At 45.2% G+C, this 22,945-nt stretch overlaps 4 protein-coding genes across 4 annotated transcripts; 1 reads left to right on the forward strand and 3 right to left on the reverse strand.

Annotated features, from left to right (window-relative positions):
- Positions 1–125: 125 nt before the first annotated feature.
- LOC4337464 (exocyst complex component EXO70A1) lies at positions 126–6,214 on the reverse strand. The gene is made up of 12 exons (XM_015781324.3): positions 5,848–6,214; positions 5,613–5,708; positions 4,637–4,842; positions 4,319–4,555; positions 3,734–3,872; positions 3,453–3,665; positions 2,623–2,828; positions 2,057–2,257; positions 1,856–1,955; positions 1,624–1,733; positions 1,378–1,524; positions 126–582 (listed from the first exon to the last, which is right to left on the reverse strand). Exons 1-12 carry the CDS (start codon positions 5,986–5,988, stop codon positions 474–476), a joined length of 1,905 nt encoding a protein of 634 aa, XP_015636810.1. The 5' UTR covers positions 5,989–6,214; the 3' UTR covers positions 126–473.
- A 3,079-nt stretch (positions 6,215–9,293) lies between these two features.
- Positions 9,294–10,732, reverse strand: LOC9267051 (uncharacterized). The gene has a single exon (XM_015778450.3). It carries the CDS (start codon positions 10,604–10,606, stop codon positions 9,761–9,763), a length of 846 nt encoding a protein of 281 aa, XP_015633936.1. The 5' UTR covers positions 10,607–10,732; the 3' UTR covers positions 9,294–9,760.
- Positions 10,733–12,948: 2,216 nt separating this feature from the next.
- LOC4337466 (nudix hydrolase 26, chloroplastic) lies at positions 12,949–15,863 on the forward strand. Its single transcript, XM_015777977.3, has 6 exons — positions 12,949–13,203; positions 13,305–13,355; positions 13,437–13,529; positions 13,705–13,802; positions 15,384–15,498; positions 15,575–15,863. Exons 1-6 carry the CDS (start codon positions 12,973–12,975, stop codon positions 15,665–15,667), a joined length of 681 nt encoding a protein of 226 aa, XP_015633463.1. The 5' UTR covers positions 12,949–12,972; the 3' UTR covers positions 15,668–15,863.
- A 2,207-nt stretch (positions 15,864–18,070) lies between these two features.
- On the reverse strand, positions 18,071–21,791 carry LOC4337467 (receptor protein kinase TMK1). Its single transcript, XM_015781075.3, has 2 exons — positions 19,343–21,791; positions 18,071–18,873 (listed from the first exon to the last, which is right to left on the reverse strand). The coding sequence occupies exons 1-2, from the start codon at positions 21,639–21,641 to the stop codon at positions 18,356–18,358; spliced, it is 2,817 nt and encodes a 938-aa protein (XP_015636561.1). The 5' UTR covers positions 21,642–21,791; the 3' UTR covers positions 18,071–18,355.
- Positions 21,792–22,945: the final 1,154 nt, after the last annotated feature.

A 22,945-nucleotide genomic window follows, 5' to 3' on the forward strand; every position in this document is an offset into this window, starting at 1 on the left:
ATGGAGCCCACGGCCTTTTTTTTTTTCACGGTCTAGTTTCATCAGTTTTTGAAAATGGCTAATTTGTCAAAAAAAAAATCGAGTTGACCCTGAAAGCTCACAAACAAGGAGAATACAGGTTTGCCTTTGTGGGAAACAGTTGCGACTATACTCCCGCAACTGCAAAATGGAGGCACTAGAGGTTGCATTAACATTGGACAATTATTGCACACTGCTGATACTGAATAATGAATGCACTAACACGAGTTTCCAACATATCAGAACGAACCTAGCACCTACCAAATCAACAAAAACAATAAATGGCAACTAGGACAGTATCTATACAAATCATGCACCCCAGCAAGGAAAGGTGCACATAGCAACGGTTCTGAGCAGCAGCGCTACACAAACAAAAGCAATGCTACCAGGGTCCCAATTTACAGAGAATGACATCACATCGTCGCTGGTGTATATTAAGCAGCCACATACCCCAATCAAGTACGCTCTTGTTTTCCTTCAAACAAATTGGCAAGCAGTAGCTCAACTTGCTCTGGTGTGTGCTTGACATATTTTCCGGGTGCCTTGCTGTTCTCGATGAGAGGCCTATAGATTACAAGTCTCATAAGCTCCAGGGACAAGAACTCTTGAGTCTAGTGAACATACATATCCATAGAAACATAGAAATAAAAGAAAAGAGGGAAAATTCATGGTATTAAACAAATGAACAGATGGCAATGCTCAATCATCAAAATTCTGTGGACCAGGGCTACGCCGGTTTTAGGACAGGCAAATTTGTTAAAGTCTCTTTCTTAAACGGCAAAGCAGAGGAGATGCAAGCAACAATTATTTTGCCGAGGGACAGTCGGTCAGGTCCAGGTCTGATATCAGTGGCATGTGGTATGCACCAAAGCTGGGCCTGGTGAAAGCACCCGGAACACTCTAATTCCTACTACTGACTAAGATCTTAGTCAGGGGCTGCTGTTATTTCTACTAACAAACTCATAATTAAGTGCCAGCCTAAACAGTCAGGATTCAGGTCTAGATAGAAATCAAAAGGAGAATAAGGAGTGTCTCCTAAACAGCCGTGAAGTGTATCAGGTTCTAGCCTTCTAGGGATAACGCCTTTGCAATTTATATTGTAAATTTGTAATGCTAGTAAATAATTTTGAATTCATAAAGCACCAAATTGGTAGGTAAATATAATCTTCATGGTTTTTTTAAACCTAATTAAATAATATAACTGGCACAAACAAGAAAATGCACCAACTCACATTTGACAAACTGCCAGAAACAAAAACATGAGCAGGAGAGTTTGAATAGAAAATAAAGGATTAGTTATGGTCCTTGTCCATGCATTAATATATTATTTACATGTAATGAAGTTTCAAAGAAACATACCCAAAGCGCTTTAGGAAAGATCTGTATGCAGGCAACAGGATTTCAGCAACTGCAAGTCTTAGTGACTCACGCAACTCCGTATCTGGAACAGACCAGCCACACTGCTTTTGATAAATCTCCTCAAATAGCACATTGAAAGACCTGAATCTGGTTACAAAATAGTGGGCAAAACACTGTTTCAGAAATTGTATGGTAAAACATCATTCATCGAAAAGCAAGCTGGAATAATTAGTGTACATGACCAACCTCTCTTTGACCGCAGCTCTTGAAGCTCCACTGCTATTGCCTCCCTCACTTCCTACTTGACCACTACCTCCTGATGAAGTCAAACCTTGACCAGAGAGGCATTGCAAGACCTGTAAAATCGGAATAATGCATAGATCTTTAGGCTCACTCTTCCTATTAAACATCAACAATGGTAACAAAATGCAAGAGAAACAAACAGTGAGTTTTGTTCAAATATGTCTAGCAAATGGACCTTTGACCAAGCAATCCTTCTATAATGATTTGCATTTTGTTGTACAATTCTTCGATGCCTTTGAATCCAGTCATCCCCCAATAAATCTTTGGCTTCTGATCTGGAAGAAAGAAAAGAGAGCATTAAACTATACCCACTCATCCAGTTACTAACCTATTGGCTATTGCGAATTTGTTTATACCTTACTTCATAAGAACATACCTGCGGACAGATTTCACGATATAATGAATGTTATTCATCAAAAATATGTGCATCAAAGCTGGATCCTTGTATTGTTTTGCTTTTGCATCCAGATTATTCTGTAAAGCCTGCATGATACTCATGGTTACAGTGGCCAACTCAGAACCTGTTCCATCTTCCCTTTTGAACTCCTGGAAGAGCTGTTTTAGAGTTGACTGGTAGCTGCGAAAGATTAAATGTTGTCATTTTTTTTGCAAAGCTATAGCCAGTTGCAGCTTGACAAAACAAGACATTCTGAAAGAGCATTTAATAGGTACAAAATTGGATATAGATAATGTTTGCAAGAACGGTACAAAAGAAGTTCAGCTACATTGGAGTGATCTATTTGTTGTCGTATACAGCTGGGGAAAAATAATCTGGTCTTGGTGAATTAGAAGGCTATCCAATAGAAGAGATACAGCAGCAACGATTGCAAAACACAAATATCAGCATACTGGTGGATAGGATTGAAGAAGAAATGCAAGAAAGTATAGCAATGCAACTATCAAATTACAGGAAAGATTAAGTGCACATGATCATATACTTACTCAAATAAAAATTTGACATAGTTAATCACGTAGCTCGTCAAAGGATGCACTGTCCCATCAATATGAATATTCTTTGTTGCGTCCTTTTCAACAGCTTCTTCAAAGTCACTGAAAGTCTTCTGTGCAGTTTGTGCTAAGCATTTTGTCAAACTCAATGCAGACTCACGCATTTGAGAGCATGATTCTCCAACAAAGATGGTGTCAATCTACACAATCCATAAAAAATGTAGATATTACTTATTTCCGTGTCAAGAAAATAGCACCATATCTAAAATAAATTTACATTCAGTTGACAGTCTAAATTCTCCATAGTTAGTTAGTTACTATAACATTTGTCTAGTGAAGTCGTTTTTCATTAAAGAATATGCAAACAAGAAAGTCCAAGTTCCAAAGACCTTGGTGAAAATTGATTTCTGGTAAAACGGCGAACTTCAATATAGATGGACCAACAGAGAAATTTTGGAAATATGGCACCACACTGTGTCATATAAGTATGATAATGCCCCATGCACTTCTCATACTTTGAAATCTGCAGTGAGAAGTTTGGCATTTTGCCCCTTTTTTCACAAAGCATTCACAATATCATTTAATCATATGTTTCTTTTGCAATTTTATCAACCCAAAAATATCAAGCTGTTGAGATCAGTACTGCAGGATTACGTCAACCATAAATTGGTCCGATGGCATAAGGAGCTCAAAATTTTTAGAAACTTAAAAACAGATCTTAACTCAGCATGCACACACTTATCATTTCGCAGTTCTGCACAAAAGGGTTGTGGCTGGCCAATGAAACAATTAATAGATAGCTATGGTATGAATCAGAAACTTACATCTGCTTGAAGTTCACACATTATTTCATACATGTCTAGCAGCACAAACAGCTTCTCTGGTGATCTTTTACTCATAGCAATTGCCTCTCCAAAGCTGAGTAGTGTAGCCAAACTATTCCTAGTTATTTGAGCAAAGCACTTATCCCTCAAAGATTGACTGCACTCAAAAACCTGGTCACAAAGCTGACGTTCCGCGGCAAAAAGAAGTTTAACCTGTTTAAAGCAAAAGGTGTCACCAGAGGCATGTTGCACCATACAGTAGATAAGAGAAAAATCCTTACAGCAATTCGCATGAAGTGAATCCAATTCCCTATTTTAGACTCCAAAATTTCCCATGGCATTTTCTGCACTTCATCTTTGCTCAGTTTTTCAACACCCAAGCTCTTCAAACTTGACTCTAAAGCAGAGGCACGGGCTTCGCTGTGCACAAGAGGAGAAAGTGCTTGAGTATTTTGCCGCATAGGAGGTAGTTAGCACATAGGCCATATAAACAAGAAAAATATATAAAGGAATGCAGGAGACAAGTGCTTTAAACTTATTCACAGGGAGAACATTTTGTTTTTCCTTTCAGCTGGAACTGGCAGTCCAAACTAAAAAAATCATTTTTCATGGTTTTCACAAAGGCCAAAAAAGTTTATAAATATACTCAAATTGACAAGTATGAAAATAGCTCGCCTAGCCTTGCTTCTATCTTCAATCAATCAATCTAGACAAACATATGTATTTTCAACCCGTTTCATTATTCATGTGAGCATCAAAAGGACAAACAGAACAAAAAATTTCCAGATATTACAACAAATTTAGTGTCTAGTATCCATGAAGTGATGAATAGATATATAGCCTGAAAATATTTATCTTCCTTTTACCTGTATATTTCTGAGCATTGTTGTTGGCATCCCGCTTGTACCAACTGTTGTGCTAATTTAGCCAGAAAAGGAATGAACCTTGGCTCAATAAGAGCAGGGGGGCTGTATACAGCTGCTTCCGAGTTTTGCTGATTTTCAGAATGTGATTGGTTTTTTCCACCTTCAGGATGAGATTCAGATGATGGTCGAAGCGTACTTGGAAGGCAATCAAAAAGACGATCAGGCTCGATAGGTTTGCTGGAATCAGTCAGGAGGGTGCAAAATGCAAGTTAGATGATGTTGGGGTTAAAAACATTTAAACTAATAATGAGACACAACCTGCGCTGAGTCAATTGCTTCTGGAATTCATCTTCCATCTTCACAAGGGCCTTAGAAAGGAGGGCATTCACATGGTTGAGCACACCATCACTGCTTCGGTAGCTCCTATTTGAGCTAAAGAAACGCTCAATACTTCTCAACCGATCAACTGCATCTAGAAAACCTTGAAGATTTTCATGTGGCCCCTTCTGTATTTCACGCTCTGCCTGCACAGATGACAATAAGTCAATAACTGAAATCGGACCTTTCTCCAAAGTAATCCAACACTGAAAAATAGCTAGGTACATTTTTTGGATTCAAGGTCTTCAAAAATCGGTCAAAAGGAAAATCCATGTCCAACCATTTAGTTGCCAAACCCAATATGGGCAGCCATCAAGGCACATATTGAAATACAAATACTTACTGTAATTCATGTTGAAGAAAACAATTTATATGCATACCGCCACATGCAATGGAGAATTCTCCTTCCTAATGTATCTATAACAAATACATGTGGACCATGTGGTACCAAACCAACAATACGCTGCCTCACAGTGATGTATACAAACTATAATTCAAGCTATAATTGCCCCCACCAACATGCAGGCGAAACATCAAAGACCATCCAGAGAAAGGACAAAGGGGAGTGAAGCTCCTTCGAGAAAATGAGAAGGATTGGGCATGCTCCACAGCACTCCTGAGCACTGCTGGTTCATATTCGGGAGCAAAGATGCATTTTAGAAACTTAAAAAATGAAGGGCTAATCCACCGTGCAAGCTTGCAACTAAGCATACGCCCAGTGCCAGGAGATGCAGATCAGAAAATGGACTGATCACAGTCACACCAACTACCCGTTCCCCGCATTCATCAGCCACGGAACAAGCAGTTACAATTCCAAGTTCCAACCAACCACAAGCGGGCGGGGCACACATATTGTTAATAGCATATGTAGTACTAGTAAGAAGTAGGGAAATCTGGGGTTGAAGCGATGGAGCACCTCTCGAGTTCGATCGAACTGCGTGAGGATGACATCGGCGGAGCGCAGCGTCCGGTCGATGTTCTCGTGGGCCGTCCGCACGGCGTGCGTCCTCACCTGCACACACATATGCACACAGCAGCAGAGGAGAGGCAGCGGCATCAGAACAGCAGCCTAGAAGGAATCAAACGGCGAAGAACCCTAGGAGGGAGGAGGGGGGGGGGCGAGGAGCGAGCAGAGCAGAGAGCAGGTGTACCTGGATGGGGCGCATGGCGGCGTCGAGCGCGGAGAGGCGGCTGTCGAAGGAGCCGAGGATGGAGACGACGGCGTCGGTCACGGACTGGCTCTTCTGCAGCGACTCCCGCAGCAACGCCGCGCGCTGCGCAAGGGTCTCCATCGCTCCTCCCCCGCCGGCCGCCGCTGCCGCTACAGCTTGGGCGGTTGCTTCCTCCTCCAGATGGTTCCAGAAGGTTCGGGAAGGGGGAGGGGTGGATCTGGGGGGGAGGAGAGAGACAGGGTGGAGGAGGACCCCACCGACGGCGAGAAGAGAGGGGAGGAGAGGAAGCAACTGCAGCTGCAGCGGTGGTGGGTGGGGATTGCTTAGCGCAGCTGGGAAGGAAAGTGAAGAGGGGGGAAGGGGAACGGCAGCGGAGAGCAAGTGCAAGTGTCTGTCGCGTGGGCCGCCAGACGCGGGATTGTCCAGTCCAGTCCAGCCATGGACCGCTTGCTTGCTGCTGGGTGGGTCCTATACTGGTACTGGTACTTTGCAGGTAGTAGCACATGGATCAATTCTGCATTTCCTCTCCCCTAATGTGATTTTTTTTCTTTTTTTTCTTATAATATAAAAATATTGAAGCTTTTTACAATTTCTAATTTTAAAAATAAACCTAAAAAAACTTATTTCCGAATCTTTTAGCCACGCCGATCTAGCTGCTTGGCGAAACAATAATATTAGTCTACCGCGTGTAGTGGCATGGCTAAAAGAATCAAATTAGAAATAAGTTTTACGAGCCTTTACATTTAAAACTAAAAAAGTTTCAAGAACGATCAGAAAAACCCTAATGTCCATTGCTCTTCTTCAACTCTACCAACTTTTCATTCTTCTTTATAGCAGAGGACCTATGAAACACAATGTTAGTAATGTTTTCTGCTTTCAAAAAACAATAAGTTTTCTGCTAATAAAGTACAGTAAGTTTTCTGCTTTCAAAAACAACCCTCGATATTTACTTAAAACGTAGGATTTTAGCAGTCTAAGGTTAGAAAAAAAATCATGTAAATTAAATACTATGTATTTTGAGTATTTAAAATATTTGATAACAAATAACCCTTTATTTTAGAAACTTTATCGTTTGGATAACACGCCTACGTGAATGGGAGACATACATAAAGAGAGACCAATTGGTGCGTGTGCGTGTGCGTGAGAGTGATGTGATTGGGTATTTCTGTAGAGGGAAATATCTTGTTTTTTCAAGGAAAGTGGAGGAACAAATATGGGTGAAGAGAAGAAAGAGAAAGGTAACTCCTCAACTTGAGTGCATCCATTATTTTGTCTATCAACAATCCACGTTTGATAGTTTGGTCCTATAATAGCAGGTATAATAGCAAACTATTAACCAGCTATAAACATATTTTAATGAGATAAAAGATGAGAGAGAAGAGCATGACAGTTGGGACTATATACTAATAGTATAGCAAACAACTATTGTATAAATTGACTATTAGATTGGCTATATTTGAATTGGAGCTATTAGTGGGCTGTAGTATTAAACTTGCTCTAAGCACAACTACCCAATTAGAGAAATTGCATTCTTTTTGTTGCATGTATTTATAACAATATATAATTACACATTTTATTCATGCGTCATCCCTGAAGTAATAAAGGAAAATAAGAGTGATTTTTTCCAATCAAAAACACGAAATTAACTCCCTTTACCTTCTGTCTTCCATCAACTCTTGTTTTCTCCTACGTATATAAATTTTTGCTCCTGTAAATGTTTGTTTAGATATACCAGCAATCTCTGTATGTTTGAAAAAACCATGGCTGGAAACGTTTTTAGACAGGCATTGGTACATTCCTAGCAGATTTTGGCAGTCCACAAAAGTACGTGTAAACAAGAAATATAAAATTACAGAACATAATATAATAAATATAAGTACGACGCTTCCAGCTCTAGAGGTCGTTGTTGGCGAGGTTGACTGGTTTTTGACAGCTTCTGTTTTGTATACTGGAAAAAACATCAATCGACCTGCTAGCAATAACCGGGTCTTTGGTATGATCCAAAACAACAGCGTGGGGAATTTGAGAAAAGTACTGCAGTGTTGAATTTGTTTATCATTGACGTTATCGCAGCGTTAAAAAAAAAACAACTCGACGAAGTTTAATTAATCAATTGATCCACTGTTGTTGAAAAATCCAGGAATCGAGTTTGACTTGTCACCTGAAGGGAGGAGAATCACATCATCCGCTCTACGTACCGTGATCTCGACAAATGTAGTAGTATTCGATTAGAGCCATATATTTGAAACGGTTGGAGGAGCAGGTCGTGACAGATGGCACATGATTTCGCTAATAATTGTGTGATTAGGTCGCTAATGGCCACGAAGACCCGGTCAGGCACTCATCGATCATGCATACTCCTACGTGATACGTTCCCCTCCCCTGAAACAAGTAGCAGCTGCCCATTGTTTTGGACCATGACCGTGCTAGTATATGCCTAATTGCCTATGCTATGCTATGGTAGCTGCCATTGGCTTGTTCGGTTGGTTGCGAGAGAGAAGAGACGGGTTGACAATAAGGGTTGGTTTGGTTTGTGGCCTATATAGGTCTTACCAAATTTCAAATTTTAGCAGTTCCAGATTTTGACAATTTTTGGTATGACTAATTTTGGTAAGGTAAAGTTGTGTTTGGATTGAAGCCAAAATAGCCTAAGTTCACTATTAAAATAGTCTTTTTCTTAGGCATGCCAAAATTTGGTTTCAAACCAAATAGACACTAAATACTATTGAAATTGCAAAATATTGGTAAGCTTAATTTAAGCCTCAAATCAAACCAGCCCTAAATTTGGGGGAGACATTGGCGGCTACAGTGTTAATTGGCATTTAAATAATGGATTAGTATTAACGCACACGCCACAATTAAAATCGCACGTTTTAGCGTTACGCGTACCTCTGTCCTGTACCCCTGGCCTCCAATCGTCTGCTTCCATGGCTGGACGAGATGGATGATTATCCATCCGTTCCATGTAGGAGGAGGAGGAGCAGCAATATTTTTCCATGGAATTGAGTTCCATGTAGGAGGAGGAGCAGCAGCAATATTTTTCCATGGAATTGAGGGCTCCATCCATGACGTGGTGGATGATACGTACTAGCTGACAGCGCTTCACGTCGTCGTCGAGCGTACGTGCGTACGTGCGAGAGGACTATGGAATATCCGGCGTCGAGAAAACACGACTTGGAACGGCCAATCTTGTGGATGAATTTTCGCCACCTTTTTTCCATTCACGCATCCAGCCCAAAAACCACCCAAAAATCTCGAATGGTTTGTTGGTTGGTTTCGTTGCGGGAACCGATTGAACTCGTCGTTTTTCTCTCACCCTTCTTCGTTTCGATACAGCTCTTTCACGGTTTCCACCACACACATCAGAATTCAGAAAAGGAAGAAAAACTGATCTGGAGACAAAATTCAGCACATACTCAAGTAGGTACTAAAATGTTGTTCTGCATATACCACTTTGATATACCAGGAACAAATGCCAATCATCCAGCAGGCATCTCTCTCTCTCTCTCCCGCTCTCTCAGAAAAACTAAAAAAGAAAAAACAGAGGGTTCCAGAGATGTTGGTCCAAATCTCTGGATTCGACCGAGCCACATTGGTCAGGCTCGTACCACCTCATACCACCTGTCACATAGCACTAGCAGCAAGCAGTAACCACCCCAAGAAAAAAAAAAGAAAATTTCTTCGTAACAGCTAAGCTAGTTGCAGGCTCCAACGTGTCCAGCGCCTCTGGACTCGTTCGCACTTGGCCGCTTCCTCCTCCATAACAAAAAAAAAAAAAAAAAAAACTCCTCTTCTGCGCTGGTGCACCAATTCCACACGCAAGCCTCCCCAATTCCAGTTTTTTCTCCTCTTTTTTTTTTACATTTCTTTTTTCTTCTAATCGAATCGACGGCTAGTAAACGGGCATCATCCCGACGAACGACGGCGGGAGTCGGCCGGGGGTCGGCGGCAGGGGAGGCGGCGAGGGCGACGGCGAGGGGGATTTCTTCGCCGGGCGCTCGATTGGCCCCACCAGTGAGCGGAATCCGACGGTGACCGCGTCGCGCACGCACCAGTGGAACCCCGGCTCCCGCATCATCGCCGCCGCCGCCTCGCACTCGGGGCACGACGAGGGCGTCCCCTGCCGCAGCAGCGGCTGCGCTGACCAGAAGGGCGGGTCCTCGCGCTCCGGCGCCAGCGGGAAGTACGGATCCGCCGCCGCCGTGTGCATGAGGTACCACTCGCGCTGCCGCTGCAGCTCCTGGAGCTGCGCCTCGTAGTCCCAGACGCCGAACATGGCCGCCGCCGCCGGCGAGGGGGTCGAGGCCAGGGAGGCCAGATCCATCGCGGGGAGGCGCTTGAGGATAGTCCTCTCCTGCGTCGGCGCAGCGGGCGCGGCCCCCGCCGCCGCGGCCGCGGCCGCCGCCTTCTTCTCGCGGCGGGAGCGGCCGCCGCGGCGCTCGCGGCGGGAGCGGCGGAGGGCGGCGAGGACGTAGCAGCCGGAGCCCTCGCGCGCGACGGCGGCGGCGAGGTCGGTCCCCTCCTCGAGGGGCACGCGGCGCGCGCGGCGGGGGCGCGCGAGCGAGGCCAGGATCTGCTGCGGCGCGAGCCCCACCCTGTCGGCGACGACGGCCTGCAGCTTGCGGACGCCGAGGGAGGGCTGGACGGTGACGGTGCCGAGGTCGACGGTCTGGTCGCCGTCGACGAAGACGACGGGCAGCACCGCCGCGGGCGGCGGCGAGGAAGCCAGCTCTCCCATGGCTCCCCCTACCAGCAAGAAGCAATCGAATTCCGGCGAGTCTCTCCCGGGGCGGAGGGCACAAGCATCGAATCGAATCGAATCGAATCGAAACGGGTGGAATTCGTGAATCTGTGAAAGAAATCTGGGGAGTGGGGGACGGAGGGGGAGGTTTTATAGAGGGGAGATAAGGCGGTTTGGGGTTGAGGGGTGGGGATGATAATTTGGGGAGGACGGTGCGGGCGGACCTGAAGTGGTCGCTTTCCTTGGGAACCAAGGCAGGCCAAGGTACTTGAGGCCCCACGCGGCAGTGAGGGGCGAGGTGGTCCCACGCGGTGACTGGCTGATCGGCGTGCCACGTCAGGCGCGCGCTTACTTGCCCGCGGGTGCAATCGCCGGCGTGGCCGCCACGGTTGCGAGTACCAGATTTTTCCTGCCGGTTTCCGTTCCGTACGCGCGAGGCGTGGTCGGCCAAGGCGGTGACACCTGTGCGCCAACGGTGAAACGGAAGACCGCCTCGCGTTCTCGTTGTTTGGCTGGCCTGCTCGGCTCGGCTCGGTTCGGTTCGGGTCGGGTCCCTGCAGCTGCAGCCTGATGATGATGGCCGCGGTCCACGTGAAGCCGCCATGGATTCGGCGTGATAAACGCGTTGAAGGCGGCGGCTATATACACGGACCGTTTCCGCCTTCCTCCGTAGCAATAGCAGCTTAGATGTATTCTTTTTTTTTATTTCTGCTTATGTATGCCCGCACAAGGTTAAAAAAGCGTGTAAATACTCTACTTTTAAATTCCGGCTGTTTTTATCCGTCCCTATCCTAGTTAATTTTCTCTATCTATACAGACCAGTGGAACAATGTGTCTATATATATATCTAAAATCGGAAAACAATTCCTCCAAATTAATTTACTATGGTCAAATCCTACTATAAATTCCAGCAACATTAATAAAGCAGATCCTGACAATACATGTACAATTGTACAGTACGCAAGTTAAACACCGTACTACCAAAGATTTAATTAGAATAAATAGGCATTCATTTCATTTTATTTATTACCGTGCTACTCCTTAAAAACGGGTTAAAACATGGCAAAATAGATGCACATGTGATAAAACGTTTATGGACTCCAACAGACAATACAAACCAAGCAGAGAGTACGCGCAGGAGAAAGGATATCATAACGGACGGATTCATATGGCCGTCGCAGCAAGTTATGGGGGGCCCTTTGACTGGGCTGGGCTACCTTTTTCCTTTCTTTTCCTCCAGGATATAAAACAATGGGCCGTCACTCCTATCAACGTACTGTATGATAGTGTGGCCCAACAATATTTGTCTGTTTAAGCCCCTTTGCTTGTCTTTTCTGGAATGAACCGACCTGCCCTTCCCTTTCCTTGTGTGAAACAATTTTAGTCCAGTATCCGAATTAGATCAGTACAAGTTTCGCCGAATACTTCGACGAAATTTCTCAAATTGTTTGAACGGAGCCTAACCTAAACCACCTGGTTGGCTGCCCCGTTTGACCGTGCTTAAAGCTTCGCTACAAGCACAACAGTGGAAACTTCTTGGAGGTTGGAGCGGCAAGTTGACAGGTAGTACCAAGCAAAACGGGAGCACAACACAGTTGAGTGCTCCGTACTTGCTTAGCGGCGGGGTTTGGGTCCAGTTAAAAAAAATCAGTGTATTTTATTTTCTTTTTTAAACAATGACAGAGCCAAAAAATTACCAAAGACTAAATACCAGGGCTAGCTTAAGACTCAACTAATGAATTATTATTTTTCATTATAAGTACATGGTGATTTATCATTTAAGATAATTTATACATGATTTTTGAGGTAAGCCTAAGACTCAAACCTTAGTTGCTCCATGCTTGCATCATCCCCTATCTTGGAGAGAAACGAATCACACGCACGAGCAATTAGGCAAATATTCCTCTGATTAAAAGAGTATTTGCCATGTAGGACAAAAAAATATGTATTCAAACTTTTAACATTTATAAAATCTAATAAGTTTACGATATTACTATAGCACTTTCGAGATAAGTCTATGTATATATCATTTTTAGTTTTAAACTAAGAAATTGTTGATGACGAAAATTTGATTAAATATTATCATAAACAAAAAATATTATTGATTGGATGAAGTAAAAGAAACAAAGTTTCGCAAAAAGTTCCCTTTAAAAAAAGTTTCGCAAAAAGAAAAAGAAAAAAACAAAGTCTCAGGCGACGGTATATTGGCCCGGGTCTCCCTGTTAGGCCTGCAGGCCGAAACGCGTGGCAAAATAGTGTGGGCCTGGCCCAACTCTTGACGGGCCCACCTGTCAGCGAAGCTGCAGGGCAAATCGGGGAGAGAGAGATTCTTCCCCGGCGATCCATAGCCGCGGGGCGGAGTGATGGTGGTGGTGTCCGTCGCACGCCTCCCCCCAATCCTCGTGAGCCCTATCCGATTCCGCACCACCGCTACTCGCCGCCGTCTCCTCCCCTCCTCCGCGCTCCGCCTCACCCGCCCGCTCTCCTCCTCCTGCTCCGCGTCGCCGCTCGCCGTCGTAGCCTCCATGGAGACGCCGCCGGAGAACTACCGCACCAACGTCGGCATCTGCCTCGCCGACCCCTCCCTCACCAAGGCAAGCGGCGCTCCCGACTCCACTCCCGCGACCTAACCCCTCCTCTTCGTCGGTGCTTCAACTGACCAATTTTTTCCGTGTGCTCTCTCCTCTGTCCCCAGATTTTCACCGCGTCCAGGATCGACATCGCCAACACATGGCAGATGCCTCAGGTGAGGTGATGAACAACTGCTCCTATGTTTTGTCTCGAGAGGTTGTTGAGTGTTAATCCGCAAGTGCGATGTTCGCCACAGGGTGGTATTGATGCGGGAGAGGATCCGAGGGAAGCTGCTTTCAGAGAATTGAGGGAGGAAACGGGTGTTACATCTGCAGAAATGGTGGCTGAGGTCAGCTATTGGCCTTTCGCCCACTCCCAAACTTCTTCTGTTTCACGCAAACGGCTGCTAATTGCTTGCAAACCTGCAGCGTCTCTCCTAATACTGCGTGTTTATGATACTTGTTTGTCATAATCAGTCTCGTAACTAGTTTTGCTGACTGAGTTGCATGTATATGTTCATGTAGGTCCCCGTTTGGTTAACGTATGATTTCCCTGTTGATGTGAAAGAAAAGCTGAATGCTAGGTGGGGAGGAACGAACTGGAAAGGACAGGCTCAGAAATGGTTAGCCTTCTCATTTCCTTGGGCCAACAATGATGCTAGTAACCAACATTTGTGTGGTATCTGTTTAGACCTGCAAGAATAGTCTGACAAGAATTATCTGATAAACAGCCATATGGTTAAGATAGTATGGTAATTGCCAGGCAGAAACTCACAGTTATGACTAAAGAGTGCCAGATTGCTCTTGTTCTAAGTCTCTGTGCTAGAGAAACACTGTCTTGTCCACGAAGTGTACCGGTTTAGCGATTTTCGTGCTAAATATGATATTGATTAAGTTATAAGCACCATAACTACTATAAATAGTATATGTAAAATGTGGAAAATCATCTATGCCACAGCTGCAGCATACATGTTACACCTCACTTTCCTAGAAATGATACTATACCTGTCGGAAGCCTATGCCAGCACCTTAAACCTAGTGCTCTTAGAATGTTTATATAGATTGAACCTTGAGCTGCCAATGAATCATATTTTCCTGGCTGCGCCCATATGTGTGTGTATCAGTATATGTTACACTTGACACGCTTGTATTGCACAGTGTGCACACACATGTGATTGTCCAGTTCTCCAGCTGTAGCGCATTGGAAAGTTTCAATCTATCTAGAGTGCTTACAGCTTCAAATAGGAAGCTTCAATCTATCAGGGGCAAAAATTCAAATAGAAAGCTTCTTGGAGAGGGGCTGGGTACAGAAATCAGAAGAGCCACTAAACTGTGAGAGATGGACAGCCAAATCTATCTACCCCGTTTACACTCGCTCCAAAGGATCATACTTGTGCTGAGCCAATGTTTCTGTGTTGCATCCTTTGGTAGGAAGCTTCTTTTTTATTTTTGTCCATGATATGTAGCATACCATACAGTCTCAGACAGCTAGATAGTCCCATACTTAGTGGAAGTGTGGAAAAGGTCCTTCAGTTCAGTGTTTGTTATGGTTCGTGATCCCTCAGATAGATTGGCTGTAACTCTTATATAAGTGTTTTCTGTGTGATCTCTGGATAAAATCTGATAATTTTGGTAGCCTCCAGTAGATACCTGTCCTAAAAGCTCAAATTACTGATATAAATTGGTGGCTGGTAGTTTGTATGGTATCAACTTCACATATCTCACACTCTTACTTTTACGCCAAGGATAGGCCTGGGCCCAGACATATCATTTTGTCCTATCCTAGACATTAATAAGTGAAAAGCCCACCAAATTTGTCAGGTAAGTATGTTTGTGTAATGCCCATGCGCAGCATTCAAATACTAATAGTGTGTCTGTAAGCTATAAACTATTACTCACATGTCTTCAACACTTCATGATTCCAAAGTGACTTGTGAACCATTTATGAAGGATTGTGGCCCATTTATGCCATCACTTTACATCTTTCACACTCATTCACTTAGGCCAGGGGTTGGGCCTGGGCTCATACTTGTTATTTAGGCCTAGGATAGACTTGACTAAATCACAAGATCACAACTTTCTAAGACATGGTTTGATTATGTTAATGCAATGTGCACCATTGAAATGCCAATAGAAAAAGGATAATACCCACTTGTCTTTGTGATCCACAAGTAACTTGTGAACATATGGGTGCAAATAAACAGGTTTCTATTTAGATTTACTGGGAAGGAAGATGAGGTTAACCTTAATGGTGACGGATCTGAGAGGCCGGAGTTTTGTGAATGGACATGGATGACACCTCAGCAAGTTATTGAAAAGGTGGGTCTGTTTACCAGCTCAATGTTTTTCTGATTCCCTGCTTCTGTAGTATCTGATATAATTTCATATTGAGCAGGCAGTTGAATTCAAAAAACCAGTATATGAGGCAGCCCTGAAACACTTTGCCCCATATCTACAGTCAGATCCAGCAACTACAACTTCATCATAGCTGCAACGAATTTCCTGAAGTTCTTTATATAGAGCGCTCTCATGTTGCCATAGATCCACAATAATTTATTAGTATGAATTAACGGATGCTAGTATCTTTGAATACTTGGCATTATCCTGACAATTATTATCCCAACATTGGATCGAAGTGTGCAAACTGATACAATAATTATCTTGTTACTTTACTCCGTACCGTATTTCTACCTCCAACATCCTCTCAGTATGGAATTCTTAGAAAAGGACCAGAGAGTTTCTTTGACAACAAATATCAAGGCATGAAGGTTGCTGTGGCTTTTGTTGTGCGAGGACAAACTGCCCTTTATGCTTTGTACTGTGTCATGATATTGTCCCCTATAGAGAAAAGGAAATGTGGTTAGGAAGATGTATTGCTTGCTCCTCCACCTCCAGATGTGGCTCTGATTGTACAAGATTTGGAGTACCAGTAGCAGCATGAAGTGTGGGGATTCTTAAATGCCAATAAAGGTTGACCTCGAGCATTGGTGAGGAAAGCAAGTCGACTGAATTTACTAGTCCCTCATGAACTGCTTTATTTCATGTGTGTCTGCTTCTTTTCCCTCATGAACTTGCGCAGGCTTGATGCCTGCTAGTAGTAGTGTACTAGTACCTTACTAACTTCCACCCCTTTTCTTTCGTGAACCATTTAACTGCTGTGGTGTTTAGACAGAATAACTGAACTGAACACAAAAGTAGAGTATTGTACTACTTGTATTTACACCCTGAAGATGGATTATTTGGGTATCTTCAATGCTTAATCATGGATACTAGTACTAACATAGTAGGAGTGGAGTAACTGAACAATCTGGGACCAGAGATGGAGTATTATCAGGGACCCATGCATCACACACACCCCCACAACGACCTCATCTGACCGGCCTAGATTGAACGGCGATGCAAAATGCAAATGGGCGCCATTTTCTCTTGGCTGGAACAAGAGGCCATTCTTGTCTGGAACAAGTGGCAAATCTTCCATGTGGAAGGCAATGCCAATGGCAATGGCCGGGCAGAGAGGGAGTTAAGCAGCCTAGCTGGTGGGGCTGTGCTCTTCAATAATTGCCGTGCCACTGCCGCTGCTGCCCCAAAGAGGAGTAGAGAAGACACAGGCGAGAACTCCCTGTGCCACCACATGGCGTTCATGCTGCTCTTCACATGCAAAGCCTCGTGCCCAAGCTCACACTTGTGTTATTCCATCTCATCTGCCTGCCCCCTCTTGTGATCTTGTCCTTACCGCTTCTTTTATTAACACCGAGTTGGGGAAATGGCATGTTATCTATTCCTCTGCAGTGTCGTCTACATACACAGACGCTTCTTTACATGTCTGTATGTATGCACTAGCTAGCAGTGACTTGACACCTGCTTTGGTTTGGACCAGAAACTAAGTTTAGCTCAGGCAGCTGCTGATAAAGGGATAAGCAATCGTGTAATGCCAATCGTACCGGTGGCGTTTGAGTATTTTGCTCCTAGGCCTTCTCTACGTGATGCAGATGTGCTGCCTACCTTACCCCCGTGATGAGGCCGTGGTGGCCATTCACCGGCTCACGACAAGAGCGTGAGAGCTCTTGGTCACAGATTACGGACTGTCCGATACCAAATCACATAGAGCAACAAGTTCCTCTTCAAAAAATTCTTCAGAAGATTATCCCACATAAGTACTATTTATTTCTCACGATGTACTGAACAATTACACATGGGTGTACAGCATATACTTGTGCATAGTAGTAAGTAGTCCCCATACTGCGACGAAAATTTTGCAATGATATGCCCGTACAGTAGATACAATCAAGCAATGAAGCAAGAAGCCATGTATCATGTATGTATACAGATGTAGTAACCTCACTCAAACACCGACACATCTACTCCGTCGGCCACAAAGTTAATGCATGCTAGCTGGCCATAGCGACACATCATTAAACAACAAATCGATTGATATCAACGGTGAGTCCTCAAGAAAGAATGACACCCATTATCTCGATGGAGTCTTTGCAGTCATTGTCAAGCCAAAAATCTAGAGAACACAGGGTTTAGGTGTCACAACTAACCACACTAACCATCACTAGTTTTACACCAATTCTACATTTGTACAGACTCTATTGGCGTTACCAGATCACCAAATCAGTGGAGCACAACCACTAAGAAAATGAATAGTACTAGCATGCTGCAACTGCAAACAAAATTCAGGAGGAAGCTCACACTTTGGCCTATCTCTGCAAGCTCACCATTTTACCTGTGCTCTAGTAATTGTTAGATAATCTAGCATCTGCTTAGATCATATAGAACATTGATAATTATCAAGGCATGATGCAACCTGTGTAGAGTTTCAGAAAAGTGCCAAATGCAAGCCTGGATTGGTACTAATTGCTCCCTAAACAGTACAAGACTCATGATATGGATCATTGATGCCACCAGATGCCATTGCAAAAATTTTCAAGTACAGTAAACTAAAGAAGCATTATATGACCCCGATGACTAGAAAAAGGCAGAAACTTCAGTCTCAAGATTGGAATAATAGGAAAGCAATCCTACCAAAAAAGAAAAGAAAGAAAAATGGATGTCTATCTACAGAAGCATAAGCACATGGACAATGCACTCTTTTACCTACAAGAACACTATAGGGAAACAGGAGAGGTCCAGAGGAGACATGTACTTATTTGTATTGTAGATATATGATGCTTCACCGGCCATCAGCCGAGGTGAACGATTCTGCAAACCCGGCAGGCCGAGCTGGGATGCTGCCCTTGCTGTCCTCAAGGCTCAGGATGCTTCCATCTGTCATGCTGGCCTCTGCGTCCTGCCAGCCCTTCACCATCTGGAGCAACGGCTGGTGCAGATCAATGCCCATGTAGTCCTCGGTCTCGTCGTTCACAGGCTTCCATTTCTCTACCATCGGGACGAGCACGTTCACGGCGTGGCCCATGTCCGGTCGCTGGGTGGGTTCCCGGGATGTGCAGTGGCCAGCAAGCTCTGCGATCACGGAGATGCTCTCAAAAGTCTCATCAGATTGATCCAGAGTAGGATCAATGGCTGCTCTGAGCCTATCTTCATCCTTCCTTATCTGACAGAACCATGAGGCCAGATAACGGGTTTCCTCCTCCAGACGGCTCTCATCAATGGCAGTCATTCCAGTTATCAGCTCCATCAGCACTACCCCAAAGCTGAAGACATCTGCTTTTGTCGTGATTTTCCCAGTCACTGCAATGGTCATTAAAGCAACTTATCAACCATAAATTCAGGAGTCATAATAGCAAGGCAGCATAACAAACAGGGAAAGGACAAATACTAATGCAACCTCCATCAAATGATATCACACATTTGTTCTCACAGTTCCATGGAAGAGAAACAATGATACCATCTCGTCAAGTGGTTCGAGATGTAGTGTATTGCAAGCTAGTAGTGACAAGTTTTTTTTAAGAATGATTAGTTCATCAGGAATTCAGTTGTATCTAGCACATCCTTAACTCCTCAAAGGCATTTTCATGGGCTACAACAGTGGAATGACCCTTAGTCACTGGGACAGGTAGACAATATAACTAGATTCAAATCTAATTCATGTGTCATCTGTTAACGATAATTGCTGTAACACATAACAAAGAGAACTAGTACAATTTAAGCATCCAAATTAACACAACAACCATATACTTCCAGAGAAAGCGATTCTTACCAGCATATTCAGGAGCCAAGTACCCAAAAGTTCCAGCGAGTCTGGTTGCCACAGAGAAGTTTCCATCTGGTGCATGTTTAACTAGCCCAAAGTCTGATACCTTTGCTCGGAAATCGTCGCCGAGGAGAATGTTTGCTGACTTGAGATCCCTATGGATGTAGCACTGATGTGCCAGGTTGTGCAGATATTCCATCCCACGAGCAACATCCAGTGCAATATTGAGCCTCTTCTTCCATGAGAGGGGTTCTAATTCAAACTGCTTCCACTGGAACAGATGCTTGCTCAAAGCCCCGTTGGACATGTACTCATAGACCAGCAGCCTCTCATTCCCTTCAATTGAGTAACCCAGTATCGAGACCAGGTTGCGGTGCCGTACCTTGGTTAGAATGGTAATCTCGGCTTGGAACTCATCCAAGGCCTTGTTGCTGATCACTGCAGCCTCCATCCTCTTCACAGCAATCATCGTGCCGTCATGCAGCTCACCCTTGTAGACGACACCAAAGCCCCCACGGCCAAGCACATTGTCCTGGGTAAAGTTCTTGGTTGCGCCACGGAGGACCTGCACAGCAATCACGAAATTGCCCGTATCGATCATGTGAACATCACTAGCGCGGCTGCTGCTCCCGCTAAGTGTATTGCCTTGGGTCGAACTACTGTTGCCATCATTGTTCACCATGACAATCTTGACCAAGTTGTCTGGGTCAGAATTCTCGCGGGGGTGGACGACGACGGAAGCTGCATTTGGTGGAACTGATCCCCTTTTCTTACGGAAGATGAGCACGGCACACACTGAAGCCAGAGCCACCACACTGACTGCAACCGGGATGGTGGTGGCCAACACAACAGCTGATCTTTTCTTCTTATTTTCCGGAAGGACGCCCTGGCCAGGCAAGGTTGGCGCCCTGGACGACGAAGACCCAGGAGTATCCTTGGATGGCGCTGATCCTGGTGCCGTCCCATTGAAGTTGAGATTGCCGGTCACATTCACCTTCACACTCGGGCTGAAGGTGGGCAGCGGCCCGGTCAGGTCGTTCCCGGACAGGTCCAGCTTCTGCAGCAACCTGAGGCTTGTGAGGCTATCCGGCACATGCCCAGTAAGGTTATTTCCGATGAGGTTGATGTCCGAGAGTTCACTCAGATTCCCAAGACTGTCGCTGATTGTGCCATTGAGTCCATACTCCGGCAAATTGAGCATCGTCACATTCCCTGCAACGCAGCTAATTCCCAGCCAATCCACGCAGGAATTGTTCCCGGACCAACTAGCTACCAGCCTCTTGGGGTAATCGACCTCGGCGAGGAAGTGAAGCAATGCCATCACCTGAGGCGAGCAGGCGACCCCCGGCTTGTCGGCGCAGAACCCGTTCTGTGAGTAGGTGTACTTGGGCGCCTTGATCGCCGGGACGGGGCCCAAGAGATTGTTGTTGTCGAGCTGAACGGACTTGAGGCCGGCCATGGACTCGAGCGCCGGTGGGACGAGGCCGACGAGCTGGTTGCTGTTGAGGCAGAGGTCGGAGAGGCGCTTGCAGTCGGCGATGGAGTCCGGGATGGGGCCGGAGAAGTCGTTGCCGTGGAGCCATGCCTGTTCGAGGTTGGGCATGGTGGCGATGAGGTCGAGCGTGCCGGAGAGCTTGGGGACGCCGTGCTGGTTGTTGAGCCAGAGCGTCTGCAACCCGGAGGCGTTGAAGGTGGAGGGGATGGGTCCGGAGAGGGCGTTGTAGGCGAGCTTGAGCTCCTGGAGGCTGTTCATGGCGCCGAGGAAGTCCGGGATGGCGCCGGTGAGGTTGCATCCGTTGAGGCTGAGGCTCTGCAGCTGCTGCGCGGCGGCGACGTCGGCGGGGATCGTCCACCCCCCGGAGGAGACGTTGAGCGGGTTCTGGTCGAGGGAGATGACGAGGAGGGAGGTGAGGCCGCTGAAGAAGTCGGCGGGGATGGAGCGGAAGGAGTTGTTGTTGAGGAAGGCGTGGCGGAGGGAGGCCATGCCGCGGAAGGACGGGAGGTCGCCGGAGAGGTTGTTGTTCTGGAGGCTGAGGTCCTGGAGCGCGTCGAGCGCGGCGAAGGTGGAGGGGAGCGTCCCGGCGAGGCCGGCGTTCTTGAGGTCGATGTTGTTGACGCGGCCGGCGCGGTCGCAGGAGATGTGCGGCCATGCGGCGCACGGGTCGGCGGCGTTGGGGTCGCCCCAGCCGAGGACGGCGTCGGCGTTGGTCAGCGAGCGGCGCAGGTCGTGGAGCACGGACAGGTCGCCCGGGTTGATGGCGGCGTCTGATACGTGGAGGAGGAGGAGGAGGAAGAGGGCGGCCATCTAGTGGAGGCGGAGGGCATTGGAGACGGGAGGAGGAGGAGGAGGAGGTTGTAGTTGTGGAAGCATGCGGCCTCCTTCCGTCGCTCGCTGGCTCGCCGGTGAGGGCGGTCAGCGTGGTGGTGGTTTGTTGGGTTGGGTTCAGTTGTGTTTGGGGGGAAGAGAGGAGAAGAAGAGTTTGGGACAAAAGAAGGCGATTTCATTGTTTCCGGCGCAGCAGGGGGAGCGGGTGACGGACGGACGGTGGACTGTGGTCAGCGTGGTGTTGTGGCGGAGGAATGAATGCTGGTTGCTGGGTCGCTCTTCTTTTTACTTTTTGCTTTTTCTTTTTGTTTTACTTGTTCAGTTTTATAAAAAATATATTTTTAGTTAATTAATGATTTCCATTTTTAAGAAAAAATCTTAGCAGTGATAAGATTAGATTGCTCCTTGTTTTAGCTTAGGCTTATCTTTTGGCTTTTATACGTTGGTGCTTTTACGAGGGTATATTTGGTACAACTTCAGCTCAACTCCATCTCTTCTTGAGCTCGGGCTCAGTTAAACAATTTCAACACCATCTAACATAGAAGCGGAGCTGGACAAAGCTCTCTCACAAAATGTACTAGAGGAGGTGAAACTGGGTATAGACAACACCACAACTCCACTCCAGATCCAACTCCTAAAGCACCGACGTGCCTATCAAACTTTGCTAAGTTTTTAAATCTAAGTTTAATAGTGGAATCATATTACCACTTCAAATAACCAACAAAATCTACTACAATATTCCATGTGTTTTATATATGTCGATGTTGATATTTTAGATACGTTTCACCAATCGCATTATTAAAAGTAATTATGTAATACTCATTTTTATTTTATTGTGATTTGATTTATAGTCAAATGATCTTTAAACACTACTTATGTTTTTATATGTGAAAAAAAATAAGACGGATGGTCAAATATTTGTTAAAAAATATCAAATACATCATATATTATGTATTAAAAACAACAATAATATAAGAGGGGTACTTTCAAGAAAAAATGACAAAAAAAGGCTTACAAAATCAAAGAGGGTTTAGTGCTTTTATTAGTAACATAGTACAAACACGGGGCTCACAACGCGTCCACACACTCTCTATTTATATCTTCGTATCAACGAAGTCATCACGAATATCTCGTTGTTCAATGGTACGTCACCTACCACTAAAATAATAATTAATCATAAATACGGATGCGTCGTCTACTAATTAAAAAATAAGAGCACTCGTATAAAGTTTAGGACTTGAACTAAACTTGCCAATTGAAGTGTTTTTTGGTTTGTCTTGTTT

This window comes from Oryza sativa, chromosome 4, assembly GCF_034140825.1.
Source record: "Oryza sativa Japonica Group chromosome 4, ASM3414082v1".
NCBI lineage: Eukaryota > Viridiplantae > Streptophyta > Magnoliopsida > Poales > Poaceae > Oryza > Oryza sativa.

What these genes read in the sequence shown, in the direction of transcription:
- LOC4337467 (XM_015781075.3), bottom strand. Translation starts at nt 21,641, where the DNA reads ATGGCCGCCCTCTTCCTCCTCCTCCTCCTCCACGTATCAGACGCCGCC. An exon ending in CTTGGCTCCTGAATATGCTG is followed by an intron (nt 18,874 to 19,342) that starts GTAAGAATCGCT and finishes TGACCATTGCAG; the next exon opens with TGACTGGGAAAATCACGACA.
- LOC9267051 (XM_015778450.3), bottom strand. Translation starts at nt 10,606, where the DNA reads ATGGGAGAGCTGGCTTCCTCGCCGCCGCCCGCGGCGGTGCTGCCCGTC.
- LOC4337464 (XM_015781324.3), bottom strand. Translation starts at nt 5,988, where the DNA reads ATGGAGACCCTTGCGCAGCGCGCGGCGTTGCTGCGGGAGTCGCTGCAG. An exon ending in GAAGGATTGCTTGGTCAAAG is followed by an intron (nt 1,734 to 1,855) that starts GTCCATTTGCTA and finishes CCGATTTTACAG; the next exon opens with GTCTTGCAATGCCTCTCTGG. An exon ending in AGAGCTGCGGTCAAAGAGAG is followed by an intron (nt 1,525 to 1,623) that starts GTTGGTCATGTA and finishes TTTTGTAACCAG; the next exon opens with ATTCAGGTCTTTCAATGTGC.
- LOC4337466 (XM_015777977.3), top strand. Translation starts at nt 12,973, where the DNA reads ATGGTGGTGGTGTCCGTCGCACGCCTCCCCCCAATCCTCGTGAGCCCT. An exon ending in ACACATGGCAGATGCCTCAG is followed by an intron (nt 13,356 to 13,436) that starts GTGAGGTGATGA and finishes TGTTCGCCACAG; the next exon opens with GGTGGTATTGATGCGGGAGA. An exon ending in CTGCAGAAATGGTGGCTGAG is followed by an intron (nt 13,530 to 13,704) that starts GTCAGCTATTGG and finishes ATGTTCATGTAG; the next exon opens with GTCCCCGTTTGGTTAACGTA.